This window comes from Peromyscus maniculatus, chromosome 10 (assembly GCF_049852395.1).
Source record: "Peromyscus maniculatus bairdii isolate BWxNUB_F1_BW_parent chromosome 10, HU_Pman_BW_mat_3.1, whole genome shotgun sequence".
Taxonomy (NCBI): Eukaryota; Metazoa; Chordata; class Mammalia; order Rodentia; family Cricetidae; genus Peromyscus; species Peromyscus maniculatus.
The window spans coordinates 86811799-86826398 of record NC_134861.1 but is presented as its reverse complement, the minus strand read 5'-3'; the positions used below and the strand labels follow the sequence as shown (position 1 = coordinate 86826398).

Here is a 14600-nt window from a genome sequence, read left to right as displayed (position 1 = left end):
CCCGTCTTCCTAAATCATCGAGTTTTAGAATGCACTATTAATATGTGATCAATGAGACAGTCCTATTCTTACATGAAATACTGAGGGTTGGTGGTGGCACAACGCCTTTAATCTCAGGAGGCAGAAGCAAGCAGATCTGAGTTCAAGGCCAGCCTGGTCTACACAGAGAAACACTCCCTTTTTCATACCTATTCACCACAATCATGTTAGAAAATGCAACTAAATGATCCAAAGCAGCAAGTTCCGGAATGCATACGTAGTCCCTAGTACCATGGCATATGTTTTTTTTTTTTTTCTTTAAAAGTGTTGTACTTGAGTCATTGTTTTAATGAAGTCAAGTCAATGAAAGATGTTTATCAAATGTTTCCCGTGTGCTTCTGTGACCTGAGTCCTGTTCGAGTGGGTCAGGCTAGCCCTGGCTGTCCTGGAACTAGGGCTTGCACGGCCTTATGTACATCTGAAATCACCGGGGTAAGGAGGTCCAGTAGAGACTTGGAACAGAGATTAAGTGGTTAACTAATGTCTGTGGATTTAGGGACTTTCTGGGGGCCTTTTGTGTCTTACGCCTTTTTTAATCTTTTTGTAAAGGCTCAAAAGTAAAGTAATCACTCCTTGTCTAATGTGGTGACAGCCTGTTTAAAGCAGGCACAGGCATTACTGTAACTTGGCGGCTGCAGCCAGTGGCTGTTTGGTTCTCACAGTAATCCTGTGAGGAGTCGTTTGTACTGCGGAATGGATACCTAACAGCACAGCCACCTAGTTTACCCAAGAATACATGGTTTATATGGGATTGAAATGGGAGAATATGTAACAGTGACTGGAAATGGGCCTGCTTTGCCCTCAGGCATGTTGGAGCTCAAGCAATTTCCTTGAGGAAATCTGGAGGAGGAGCATTTCAAGTGGAAAAACAATGTAGCTGTCCCAAGTTTTAGAGGCCAACTTGGATATTTGTGATGGAGCATCAGTCAAATGTGTAATTTTTTTTTTTTTTATTTCTGGTAAAGCAGGGTCTCACAATGTTGCCCTGACAGGCCTGGAACTTGCTATTTAGACCTGGTTGGCCTTGAATTCACAGATGATCTGCCCCAGAGTCCTGGAGTTAAAGGTGTGGGCCATTACACCTGCCTAATTGTAGAATTCTAAATGGCTCTGTGCTGAGTGTTTTCTGCATCCTTTGGATTAGATGCGATCACCTGGGAAGAGTACAGAAGAGGCTGAATACTAAGCTCTTACAAAGTCTCCTAATTATAGACCATAGTGCAGGTGTTAGAGAATCCTGGGACACCAATTAGGGCAAGGACTGGTGTCATGGAAACTGTTTCAAGGGTATCGAGGAAAGAACAGGTAGTTGTGCGAAATGCCTCTTAGAAGTCAGGATGACACGCGTTAGTGTGGATCAGCTTGTGTTGTCAGACCCTACGGTGTCCAGTGGTTCAGGTAACAGTCCCCCTGTCATGCATGGAGAGTGTTAGCAGAGTGAAGTGCAGCTGCTGCCTCTGGTCTTGGTCTTTTAGGAACACAGTTATGGAGGGTCTACCTACTTAAGTGTAAGGCGGCTTTGAGATTGCTTTTGAGCGTAGTGCATGAAGGTCCTTGATAAGTTTTTATGGGCTAAGACTGGATGTCCATAAGTCTGTCATGGATTCATTGGCAGCAAGAAATCAGCCATCTGTGGGGACAGGCAAGGCAGGCAGTTGACTGAGTAGCAGGTTATGTGCCCTGGCTGACTGGCAGCATGTAGATATAGTGACCGTCTCAGTGAAGCGATGGCTGAAGCCTGAGAGGACTGGAGGTAAGAAAGGGAACTCGGGCTGGAGAGATGGCTCAGCGGTTAAGAGCACTGACTGTTCTTCCAGAGGTCCTGAGTTCAATTCCCAGCAACCACATGGTGGCTCACAGCCATCTGTAATGAGATCTGGTGCCCTCTTCTGGCCAGCAATCATACATGCTGTATACATAATAAATAAATCTTAAAAAAAAAAAAAAAAAAAAAAAAGGAACTCAGTAATTCAGACTTCTGAAGTTTGAAAGTGATTTTTAAAATGGGTATGGGTGTTTGGCTTGTGTGTATGTCAGTATACCACTAGTGTGCCTGGTGTCCTCAGGCCAAAAGAAGGCAACTGGTTTTACCAACAGCTGTGAGCTGCTGTGCGGGTTCTGGAAGAGCAGTATACTTAACTGCTGAGCCATCCGTCAGCCCCTTTTTCTGAAATTTTGGTTGAGAATGGGGTTCGAGGCTACAAGGAAACGAAAGGGAGGATGATATGTGAGACACATTACCAGTGGAAAGAAGCGACTCCACATATTAGTATTTGAGGACTGGATTCCCAAATTGGCGCCAATGTCAATATCTTAGTGACTGACAGCAAGTATAAGCTATGTGGAACTTGGAACAAGCAGTACACAGTATTTTCCCTTTGCAAATAACAGCCTTTGATGTGGAGGAAGAGTTGAGACCTTAGATCTCAATATGTAGATGTGGTTGGCTAGGAACTCACAAAAATCCTGTCTCTGCCTTTGAGTTATATGTCTGGCTATGCAGACCAGGCTGGTCTACAACTCAAAACCAACTTGGCCTCTGCAGGTGTCTGGTCTACAACTCAAAACCTACATTGCCTCTGCAGGTGTTGGGATTAAAGGTGTGTACCATTACACCTACCTCTAAATTTAAGTGAAATCACTCTAGGTTGAGAACAGAATTAACTTACCTACAGCAGTTGTCTTTAGATCAAAGAACTTCCAAATAAGTCATCAGTTCATTTTCATTTTTCCTCCCCTCTCTTCTTCTTAAGGGATTCAAATCCACCCCCATTTTCTTTCCTTTTGGTTTTTAGTAACAGGGCTTCTCTCTGTATCCCTGGCTGTCCTGGATCAGGCTGTAGATCATGCTGGCTTTAAACTCAAGAGATTGCCCTGCTTCTTGGTCCTGAGTGCTGGGATTAAAGGTGTGCGCCACCACTGCCCGGCAGCCCCCAGTTTCTTAACAGAGTGTGTGCTGTGTTCCTACTGTGCTGCCTGGTGTACTGGAACAGAACCGTCCCTGTCAGGATGCTAGCGCCCTTGTGCTCACTTGCTGACTTGTGTGGTACCGAAACCTCCTGATTATCAGGTTCTCAGAACCGGAAGGGCTTTGGGGTAAGGGTAGGGAAGCAAGAAATAATGGTACGCAGTGGTCTTTGGATGACAAGATGTATAGTGATGAAATAGTTTAATAGAGATGGTTTTCAGTGTGAGGAAAAGAGTAGGTCCACTGTAAGCTTCAGATTTATAAATTCACTGAAAGTGTTTCTGGGGAGATGGGTGATTCTTAGTTTTCCATAGTTTTTTTTTTTTTTTAATTGAGAGATAATTTACATACCTAACAATCACTTTAAGAATTTTTTTATTACACATGTGTGTGTGTGTGTGTGTGTGTGTGTGTGTGTGTGTGTGCCTATGTGTGTTGTGTATGTTCACATCAGAGAATAGCTTTCAGCAGTCACTTCTCTCCTTCCACCCTGTGGATCCCAGGGATCAATATCAAGTCTTTAGGCTTGGTGACAAGTAAGTACCATTACCCAGGAGCCATCTCACTGGCTTCTAGTCAGTCACCTTGTTAAAGTGTACAACTGAGTTCTTGTTGATTTCACAAGGTTATATAACCATCACTACTATCTTAAGTCCAGAATGTTTTCATCACCTCCCAAAAGAAACCCTATACTCATTAGTGGTCATTTTTCCCCCATGTACCTCTAACCCAGTGGTTCTCAACCTTCCTAATGCTACGACTCTTTTAATACAGTCATGTTGTGACTCCAACCATAAAATTATTTCATTGTTACTTCATAACTGTTTTGCTACTGTTAAGAATCATAAATATCAAGCTGGGCGGTGGTGGCGCACGCCTTTAATCCCAGCACTTGGGAGGCAGAGGCAGGCAGATCTCTGTGAGTTCGAGGCCAGCCTGGGGTACCAAGTGAGTTCCAGGAGAGGTGCAAAGCTACACAGAGAAACCCTGTCTTGAAAAACCAAAAAAAAAAAAAAAAAAAAAAAGAATCATAAATATCTGCTATGTAACCACCAAAGGGGGTAGACCTCACAGGTTGAGCAACTGCAGTCTAACTCATGGCTACCATCTTTTGTTTCTGTGGGTCAGCCTATGCTGGACATTTCACAGAAAATTTAATCACAAGTGACATTTTGTGTAGCATCTCTTTTTTATAGTATTCAAGATTCATCTACATTGTGATATGAATCCACTTCCATTTAATGGTTGAGGAATATTGGGGTGGTTCTCAACCTTCCTAATGCTATGATCCTTTAATATAGTTCCTCATATTGTGGTGACCCCCAACTATAACTGTAATTTTGCTGTTATGAATTGTGACTATCTGTTTTCTGATGGTCCTACACGACCTCTATGTAAGGGTTGTGCTACCCCCAAACGGACCGAGACCTACAGGTTGAGAGCCACTGTTCTAAGGAATGAAATGCTAGAGCTGACTACATCCTCAGTCTTATGCTGATGGACATTCCTCTTGGCTGCTGTCAACAGCACAACTACAATCATTTAAATAGAAGCTGTTACGTGAATGCATGCTGTTACTTCTTGGGTGTGTACTGAGAAGTGGAATATATTCCTTCGCCTATTTACAGCTTTGCTTTGTTGCCTTTTCTGGAGGACTTGGTTCTACCTCAGGGCATCTCCTTAGAACACTGTCACTTACTCTGGTGATTTTTAATTTTAAGAGCCATTTTATGGCTTTCCTGATGTGAGTGGTTCATGTTAATGGCAATTTTTTTCTTACTCTCTTCTCCTTTCTTTGAACTAAAAAACTTTCTGCTCAACTTCAGCTACCCAGAGGAAGCACTATATATTTCACTTTTTAAAAAATTATTATTTGGAGTGCCAGAAGTTTGTAATTGCTGGACAAAGGCCTTACTACTGAATTTTTACCCTTGTGGATCAATTATTCTGTGCCATATCCAAGACTTTCCCAGCTTTTTTTCTGATTTTTCTTCTCTTATTTTGCTCCTGTTAAAGTTACTCTTGTCACGTCCACAGTTCCCTCCTTTCCCTCCAGTTCTCTGTCTTCAGACTGCCAGCTAACCATTATAATTTATCTGTTTGTCTAGTCGGGTAGCAGGCTTGGTCCGCTGTTCTCTATTCCTTACCTCCTTTGTTTAATCATCTTGCATTACTTCATTTTCTCCATTCTTGCCCTTGAGCTTGTCAGATTGTACAAAACAGGGTCAGTTTTCACTGTAAATTCATAGTTTACACGTTCGAGTGGGCACATTCAACTTTTTATTCTGTTAATACTTCAGGGACTGTTATAACTACCTACCTAAGGGAGTTTAAGCTTACAAATTCTTGAGCCTCAGTCTGACCAGTACTTTGTTATTTTGTTCTGTTTGAGGCAGGGTCTCAATATGTAGCTCTGGCTGGCCATAGCTACTTGCTATGTAGTTTAGACTGGCCTTGAACTCAAGAGATATGCCTACCTGGGATTAAAGTTTTTACAACCTTGTCAGGCTGGTATTAATACTAGGTTTACTAGACCAACACTAGGTTTAATAGAAAAATGAAATTTACTAAAGATCTAGGCTAGCCAATGTGCATGTTTCTCTCTTCATTCTCTGCCCTAATAAGCCCTTAACTTGGTATTTCACGAATTCTTCACGTTAACTCCTTAGCTTGATACTGTTTTTCTCCACTAGTTATTTTACTGTTTAAGAAGGAAACAAAAAGAACCCCACTGTTCCCCACAGCCTTTCTCTTCTCTTCAGCAATCGGGTTGACCCAGGCTGTATAATCTTTCTCTCCCTTCCTGAGAGTGTCTCATGTAGCCCAGGATGGCCTTGGATTTGACTTGTAGCCAAGAAGGAGCTTGAATTTGTGATACTCCTGCTCCCCACTTCTGAGGGCTGAGATCACAGGGCTGTGCCACTTGCCATTTTATAACACATTGGGTACCATCCCGGGGCTTTGTGCGTTGTAGGCAAGCACTCCACCACTGAACTTCCCACCCAGTCCCCGAAGGGACTTGTACTTCTTTAATACCCTCTATATCCTTTACAGTTATTTCCAACTTGGATTGTTTGTGTATGTTTTCTCAGGTATCACCTGTTCATTTCTGGCCTTTCAGTTCCCATGGATACCAAAGGGCTATTTCCGTTTTAGGGTCTCTTTGAAGACCCTTAAAATGTTTATTTTTGTAAAGTTGGAAAAAAAAAAACTTAGGAGCTGTCTACTCCCCAAACCCCTCAGTTTATCCCATGAAAACCGCATGTGAGGGGCTAGAGAGATGGCTCAGTGGCCATGAGCACTTGCCACGCTTCTTGACCCAGGAGTGCCTCCCAGCACACATAAGGCAGCTCACTAACTGGCTGGAACTCCAGTTCCAGGGGGTCTGACGCCCTCTTCTGGTCTCTGTGGGCATCAGGCACGCTCACGGTGCTCAGACATACATGCAGGCAGAGCACACATAAAAATATTTGATTTTTTTTAAAAAAAGCTCATGTGGTTAGAGTCTAGAGGAAAGAGATGGGACATATCTTCAGCTTGGTCACAGCTCATTGCTACATTGTGAGTCAGTCATCTTGGGCTGTCCAAGAAAGGCTACTTCCATACCAAGGTTCCAGATAGATGTTCTCGGAATTGTAGGTTAGGGAACTAGATTTTAAGCAGTTCGCTGAAGGGAGATTAATGCAGAACCAAACTAAGAAGAGGTTCGAAAAACCTCTGTTCTTAGGATGCAAGAATGATCCCAGGGTGCTGGCTAGGACATGCCTGTTATAAAGGATACTTGCTTCCTGGATCGAGCTATTTTAGAAACCAAATATGATTACAAATTGGGTGGTTACTGTGAATGAAAGCAAAAATATTTGGCCTTACAGTCTCAGTCACTTAAAAATGAGGGAGACCCTGTTTCCCTGCTTCCTGTACGACGTCAGCACAGGCATGATAATGGGCTACAGATCTTGCCCAGTCATGGCTCGTCTGTTCTTCAGACAGAAGGCCAAGTTTCAAGCTCCAGCTTACTCCGCTTGCGGTATGCACCCCGTCTCCTCTGGGCTCTACCCCAAATCTTTCCCTAGCGGGCTGGCGTCCCCAGGGTCCTTTCTCATGCCAAGGCTGTCACCAAATACCTTATTTACCGGCCTCTCTGCTAAACAACCTACTAGGCTCTTCGGTCCAGCGCCCGGAACGGAAAGGAAGTGAGGAATCGTGGCCGAGCGGAACCTCCCCGGGGTGGGGCCCGCGCTCCGCCGCGCCCCGGGCCGGCAGGCTGGGACATCTCACGCTCTCCTCGGTCCTACAAAACTGCCGCCTTCGCCCTCCTCGTGGCCACTCGAGGAGTCTGCGATCCCTTGAGAGCAGAGGCGGCCGGGGCCCCCGGCGGGAAGGTCCCCACAAACTTCAGACCGTAGGTGTGGTGGAGACGCGGGGCGTCAGCTGACCCAACCTGCGGGCTCCAGGTGAAGGGGCGGGGCGGGGTGGCACGGAGCCAATCATAGGCCCTGACGACAGGGCTCGCCCAATCAGAATCAGGGAGGCTCCGGCGCACGCGGGGCGGGCCCGGGCGGGTGAGAGCCGCCCCCTTGCAGCTGGGTGGCCAACGCCTTCGCCCTGGGTTACTTGGAGCGGTGCTGCTTGCCAGAGCTGAGCGGCCGCGGGGCTTTCGGCAGGCGGTGCCCTCTTTCCCCAGCTCATTTCTCTGCACCTCTTGGCCTTGACAGGTGCTCGTGTCCGTGCCTGCCGTGGACGCATTCTGACTCGGGCTCTTCCTCTCTCTGGAGACTGCCTATGGCTGGGGACCGAGTGAGGTCGTTGCCTTGACGACGGCAGCATGCGGCCCGCGGTCCTCGGAAGTGTGAGCTTGTGGAGGGCAGAAGCTTCCCTACCTGCTTCACCCAGGACCAGTAACTGCGTCCTCAGAGAAAATCCCAGTACTGGGATTGCTCGTTTGCTAGTCAGTATCTTTTAGATCTGCTAGCGAGATGCATATCACCTCCAATTTGTTTCCAAGTTGAAAACCTTTGGCTCTTTCCATGTGAAGGGTTTGGAAGAAATAGTAAGTATAATACTTTTTAAGGCCCTGTTATCTCGTTCTTTTATCTATAAAAGATTTCGGTCTGATTTTTTTAACCAAAGAAAATTGGTGGTATTTGAACAGAATGCTTGTATGGCACAGATCCTAAATTATTGTAGTGCCGTCGTACCAGGCTCCCTTGTTGTATGCCACGTGATATCCATAGATTTAAGAGTGGAAGGCAAGAAAAAAAAAACATAGATTATAAGTAACTGAGGAAACAAGACTTATTTTAGGCCGTGATACTGTTAAGGTGTTTGTAGACAAGCTCACTTAAACAAGCAGGTGTGCCCAATGTATTGTGATCACATGTGCAGTTGGTAGGGGAAATAAACTTGGAGTAGTCCACTTGTATAATACTAGGTTATGATATGTTTCAGATCTCTCTATACATGCTTAAAGTATTTTCTGTTTTGTTCGCTTGCATCTTCAAATATCTAGGATGCCAATTACAATATATTAAAACGATCTAGGCTATAGATTCCAGCTATTTGTATTATTGGTATTACTAGCCTAAAGCTTACTCCTTTATAATATATACAGAATGGAAGGCTAAAAACTAAGTGTTAGAATTACATTCAAAGGGTTTTCCAAATATAAACTTTTTTGTTAAAAAGTAATTAAAGTTAAAAAGACTTTAAAATGTCAAATACATGGGAAGTCAGTGTCTGTGACACTCGGTAGTTTTCAGTAGAGTCTAATACCCAAACTGGTAATGAAGTAGTGAAGGATTTGGAAGTTGATGTCCCTTGGGATTGTTTTCATTCCCGCATCATTCTTCTGGTCTGTTATGTCTGTCTGCATTTACAGTATGCAGATCATGGGTGCTAGACGGTGTAGCTCTGTGCAGAAAGAATACCTTTTTAGCCTGTGGGAGGCCCTGGGTTAATTTACACACCTCTCTCTCTCTCTGTCATAAAACCTCAAACTGCTAAATGTCAAGGGCTGAAAATGTAATAAATATATACTTTGGATTATCATAATTTTCTAGAATAAAAAGACAGTGGTGGGTTTTGTTTTTTGTTTTTGTATATTTGGTTGTTTCCCCTTATCCATACGCTATTCATATATGGATAGAGAAGCACTAAAATGTCCGCTGAGAGAGATTCATCCTGACCGTGGGCCAGGCAGGACTGGAGAAAACTCCAGCTACAAATGGCGCCCAATGGGTCTTTATAGTTTGGGGTAGGTTAGCTTTAGATTGCCATAGAGCCTAATCAATATTAAGAAGAAAGATTTTTTTTTTCATTTCACAAGTTTGGGATAAGTGTTTTGTATGATAAGGCTTTAAAAATTCAACTCTGAGTCATTTGAATATAAAATTATCTAATATTTAAGCCCTCCCAAACCTCTTTTGAAACCAAAGTAGGATTTAGAGCAATTTTTTTTTTTAATTCATGGATACTGGAGTTTAAATTTCTAAAGACAGACTTAAAAAAATAAAATTTATGCTGGGCATGGTGGCATACTCTTTTAAGTGGCAACACTTAAGAGGCAGAGTCAAGTGGATTATATATAATATATGTAATATTACCATATTTTATATAAAAAAATATATATATTCACACCCATGCTAAGCACACATTCTACCACTGAGCCACATTTCCAGCCCTAAAATAATGATTTTTTTCTGTATTAAAATATGCAATATAAAAAATGATTACTGACTTTTTATCAATTATTGATAAAATAAGAAGATTCCGTTTATGATTGACTTTATTCAGAAAATGCCTTATAGTGAGACATAACATTAATTCTGTCTACAAAATTTAAGTGATTTAAGTTTAATATAGTAATTTAATGAGTACTATAAGAAAAGCAGAGAAGGGGCTGGAGAGATGACTCAGTGGTTAGGAGCGCTGGCTGGAGCCTGGCGCTGGTGGCGCACACCTTTAATCCCAGCACTTGGGAGGCAGAGGCAGGGAGAGCTCTGTGGGTTCAAGGCCAGCCTGGTCTCAAAAACAAAACACTGACTGCTCTTCCAAAAGCCCCGGGTTCAATTTCCAGCATCTGCATGCCATTTCACAGCTGTCTAGGGGATCTGACACCCGCACACAGACATACTTGCAAGAACACATCAATGCACTGAAAGAAAGAAAGGAAGAGAAGCAGAGAAAACTTACCAAAGATTCAGCCTTAATTCCCTGTTGTGATTTTTTTTCCCTCGGAGACATGGTTTCTCTTTGTAGCCCTGGCTGTCCTGGAACTTGCTCTGTAGACCAGGCTGGCCTGGAACTCACAGAGATCCACCTGCCTTTGCCTCCTGATAGTTGGGATTAAAGGCATGCACCACCATTGCCCAGCATGATAAATTTTTATAATTAAGTGGAAAGTGCATAAAAATTTCCAACTTGGATTTTTTGAATCTGGTATAAATTTTTTTTTTAAGATTTATTTTGCTTTCATTTTTGGTTTTGAGCAGGGTCTCTCTATATTACCCTGGCTGTTCCGGAACTCACTCTGTAGACCGGACTGGCCTGAAACTCACAGAGGTTTACCTGCTTCTGCCTCTCAAGTGCTGGGATGAAAGGCCTGTGCCACCATGTCCAGTAGAGTTATCTATTTTTATTTTTATTTTTATTTATATGAGTGTTTTCTCTGCACACATGTGTGTGCACGAATATGCATACTGTGCCTAATGCTTGTAGAGGCCAGAAGTGGGTGTTGTGTCCCCTGAAACTGGAGTTGTGGCCGATTGTGATCCATTGTGGGGGATTGGGAACCAAACCCAGGCCCTCTGGAAGAGCTGTACGTGTTCGTAATTGCTGAGCCATGTCTCCAGTCCCATCATAAGACTTTCTGATTTTCATGAAGACCAAATTCAGTTGTGCCCTTTTCATCTTTAAGGTGAAATGATTGTGCTTCGTGAGCTATAATTGTTTTGAATGATAGCTTGTTGCTTCATATAGTTAAAAATAAATTTAATTTATTAATATGAATCGATACAATTTAAATGTAAAGTTAGTAGCTTCAGTTGCTTTGCATTGTTTATTTTAAATTGTATAAACACTTCAAAAGCTTACCTTTAGCGTGGGAATGGTAAGAAACTGTGATAGTACAGATCACTATGAGCGTAGTGACTTTCTGTAATGGGGAACAGTGTCACAGGAGTGAATTTGCTGGGAGACTGGAGAAAATGACCCATTCAGCATTGTTTACCCTCTGTTTTGGTTTCCACAGCAAGAAAAATTCCTACTGGTTTTAAATTAAAATGGAAAAATATGAGAACCTAGGATTGGTTGGAGAAGGGAGTTATGGAATGGTAATGAAGTGTAGGAATAAAGACAGTGGAAGAATTGTGGCTATTAAGAAGTTCCTAGAAAGTGATGACGACAAAATGGTTAAGAAAATTGCTATGCGAGAAATCAAGTTACTAAAGGTAAGTGCATTGAAGTGAAAAAGTTAGTTGCTTCTTGTTCAGGATTGTGTTACATGTGAAAGAAAACATTGCTGTGGTGTGTGTGTGTGTGTGTGTGGTGCGTATTGCTGGGGGATGTCTTTCTGTACGGTTGTGAATATATGTTGTTCCCATTGGTTAATAAATAAGCTACTTTGTCCTATGGCAAGGCAGCTTAGAGACAAGCAGGAAATCCAAGGAGAGAGACAGGAAAGAGAAAGACGGAATAGGGGAAATGCTAGATTGCCGTTCTAGGAGCAACCTGTAATGGGATACAGGTAAAGCCACGGAACATATGGGGATACATAGATTAATTGTCATGGGTTGAGTTAAACTGTAAGAGCTAGCTAGTAAGAGGCCTGCCATAGGCCATACAGTTGATAATTAATATTAAGCCTCTGAATGATTATTTTATAAGTGGCTGAGGGATCATGGGGCTGGGCAGGACCAGAGGAACACAGGACCGCAGGGCTGGATGGGACCTGAGAAAACTTACGGTGCACACATCTTTATATGTATGCACATGTGGAGGCCAGAGGACAATCTTGAGTGTTACTACTTAGTGGCTGGCCACCCAGGAACTTGCCAAGTAGAATAGACTGACTGATTGGTGAGGCCCAGTCTTCATGTCTTCACCTTCCCACAAGATACCACACACACCTGGCTTTTTTTTTTTTTTTTTTGGTTTTTTCGAGACAGGGTTTCTCTGTGTAGCTTTGCGCCTTTCCTGGAGCTCACTTGGTAGCCCAGGCTGGCCTCGAACTCACAGAGATCCGCCTGGCTCTGCCTCCCAAGTGCTGGGATTAAAGGCGTGCGCCACCACGCCCGGCTTCACACCTGGCTTTTTATGTAGGTTTGGGGATCAAACTCAGGCCCTTGTGCTTTGCTGACTAGCTGTCTTCATAGTTCTGTGTGTTTGTTTGTATTTGTCTTGTGTATAACAAAATTCCAACTTGGGGTGCATGCCTGTAGTCCCATTCACTGGGGAAGCAGAGGCAGGCAGGTCTCTGCAAGCTGGAAGTCAGCCTGGTCTACATAGCTAGTTCCAGAACAGCCAGGGCTATATAGAGACCCTCTCTCAAAAGAGGCAACAACAATTGTAAGTGGGGTTTTTTTGGGGGACCTCTGGCTCCCTAATAAATGACAAGGAGACTTATAAATGCTTGGCTGATGGCTTAGCTTTGTTACTAACTAGCTCTTAAAACTTAAATTAGCCCATATTTCTTATCTGTGCTCTATCATGTGGCAGTACCTTATCTCAGTACAGCATGCTCATCTTCTTCTCTTTTCTCTTGAGACCTCATCCTCGGCTGTCTTTGTGTCCACAAGTCCCATCTAGCCTCTAACTACCTAGCTATTGGCCATTTAGCCCTTTATTAAACCAATGAGAGCAACACATATTCACAGTATACAAAAAGATTGTTCTACAACATTTCCTCTTTTTTGTCTAATTAGAAAGGAAGGTTTTAACTTTAGCATAGTAAAACTATATACAACGAAAAACAGTTATCAAATAAGAATTACAGTTACAATATCCAGTCCATTTGTATTTGGCAAATTTAGAGAAAATACTCTATTATCCAGCCTGATGTACATAACAAGTTCCAGGTCAGCCAAGGCTACATAGAGAAACCCTTGTCTCCAGCAACAACAACCCCCAAAATTCCAAGGATAATTATCCACTTATATAGTAGGTATAAATGATCCTTAAAGTATTTCTTTTCTCTGCATGTGTCTGTCAGTCATCTAGTTATTCCTTGTGCTGGTGGCCCCTCAGACCATCAAGAGCAGGACTCATTCCTCAGCATAGAGTTGTCCTAATGTTGTTAGAATGAGTATAGTACAAGCCAGCACTGGGAAAGGCAATAAGGGCTGAGATTCAGAGGAAACAGAGGACGACAAGCTTCCAAGAGTCTCTCCCTGTGGAGTCACAAAGGATATGCTAAATGAACACATGAAATAATGCCTACATAGAAAACTCATTAGAAACTCAGTGCCCAGGGGTTTTATTAGGGACTTGGCCATCTTGCCAGTACAATGTCTGGGTGTTTTTTCTCTCAATTTTTGTTGAAATATAATCATTAAAAAGCACTTACATATATGATAATATATAAGAATATATCAAAATGAAATTTCAAAACCCGAATAAGGGCCAGGTATGGTGTCTCATGCCTCTAATACCAGCACTCTGGAAGCAGAAGCAGGTGGATCTCTGAGTTAGAGGTCAGCCTGGTCTACAGCCAGAGATATATAGTGAGACCCTGTCTCATCAAAACCAAGACCATCTAGGATGGGTGAGGTGGCTTAGCTGGTAAAGGTGCTTGCTGCCAAGCCTGAGGACCTGAGTTCAACCCCCGCCCCACATGGTGGAAGGAGAAAACTGACTCCTGTACACACACGCTCACACATACGTACATACGCACATGTCACACAAATAACAACTAATTTCATGAGAATATCACCCCAGCAAGCTCCCTGATCCTTCTCTGGTCACTGCTACCTCCTTCCCCTGCTGAGAAAACAAAGCAGTTCAGGTTTATCCCAAACCTGCTCAGGATCAAGTGATGTTTTCCTTCTTTGGTTTAGCTACTTATGTTTTTTTCTGTTTGAGGGCGGTTTTTTTTTTTTTTTTTTTTTTTTTTTTTTTTTTTGCTTTTCGAGACAGGGTTTAGCTCAGGCTGGCCTCAACTCAAAGAGAACCACCAGAGTGGGTTTTTTTGTTTTGTTTTGTTTTTTAAGATTTATTTTTATTTTATATGTATGGGTGTTTTGCCTTCATGTATGTTTGTACCGTGTGTGTGTTGCCAGCAGAAGCCAGAAGAAAGATTGGATCCCCTGGAACTAGAGTTACAGATGGTTGTGGATGCTGGGAATTGAACCCAGAACCTGTGTAAGAACAGCCAGTGCTCTTACCTGAGCTATCTCAAGCCCCACCTCCCCTTTTGGGTAGTTTTATTATAATGTTTCTTTTCTTTCTTTCTTTCTTTCTTTCTTTCTTTCTTTCTTTCTTTCTTTCTTTCTTTCTTTCTTTCTTTCTTCCTTCCTTCCTTCCTTCCTTCCTTCCTTCCTTCCTTCCTTCCTTCCTTCCTTCCTTTCTCTCTCTCTCTCTCTCTCTCTCTCTCTCTCTC

General features: G+C 42.9%; 1 protein-coding gene across 6 annotated transcripts in view; it reads left to right on the top strand.

Annotated features, from left to right (window-relative positions):
- The first annotated feature begins 6973 nt into the window (after window positions 1-6973).
- Cdkl2 (cyclin dependent kinase like 2) overlaps window positions 6974-14600 on the top strand; it is a 30185-nt gene continuing 22558 nt past the window's right edge. For 2 of the 6 annotated variants that reach the window (XM_015987009.3, XM_076546621.1), the window contains exons 1-4: window positions 6991-7034; window positions 7168-7461; window positions 7723-8057; window positions 11256-11454. In XM_015987009.3, coding sequence (XP_015842495.1) covers window positions 11287-11454 — 168 coding nt within the window. In that variant the 5' untranslated portion in view covers window positions 6991-7034; window positions 7168-7461; window positions 7723-8057; window positions 11256-11286. Of the gene's footprint in view, window positions 7035-7167; window positions 7462-7522; window positions 8058-11255; window positions 11455-14600 lie in introns of those variants that run through there. The other 4 variants (XM_042257631.2, XM_076546622.1, XM_042257630.2 and 1 more) reach the window with 4 other exon arrangements.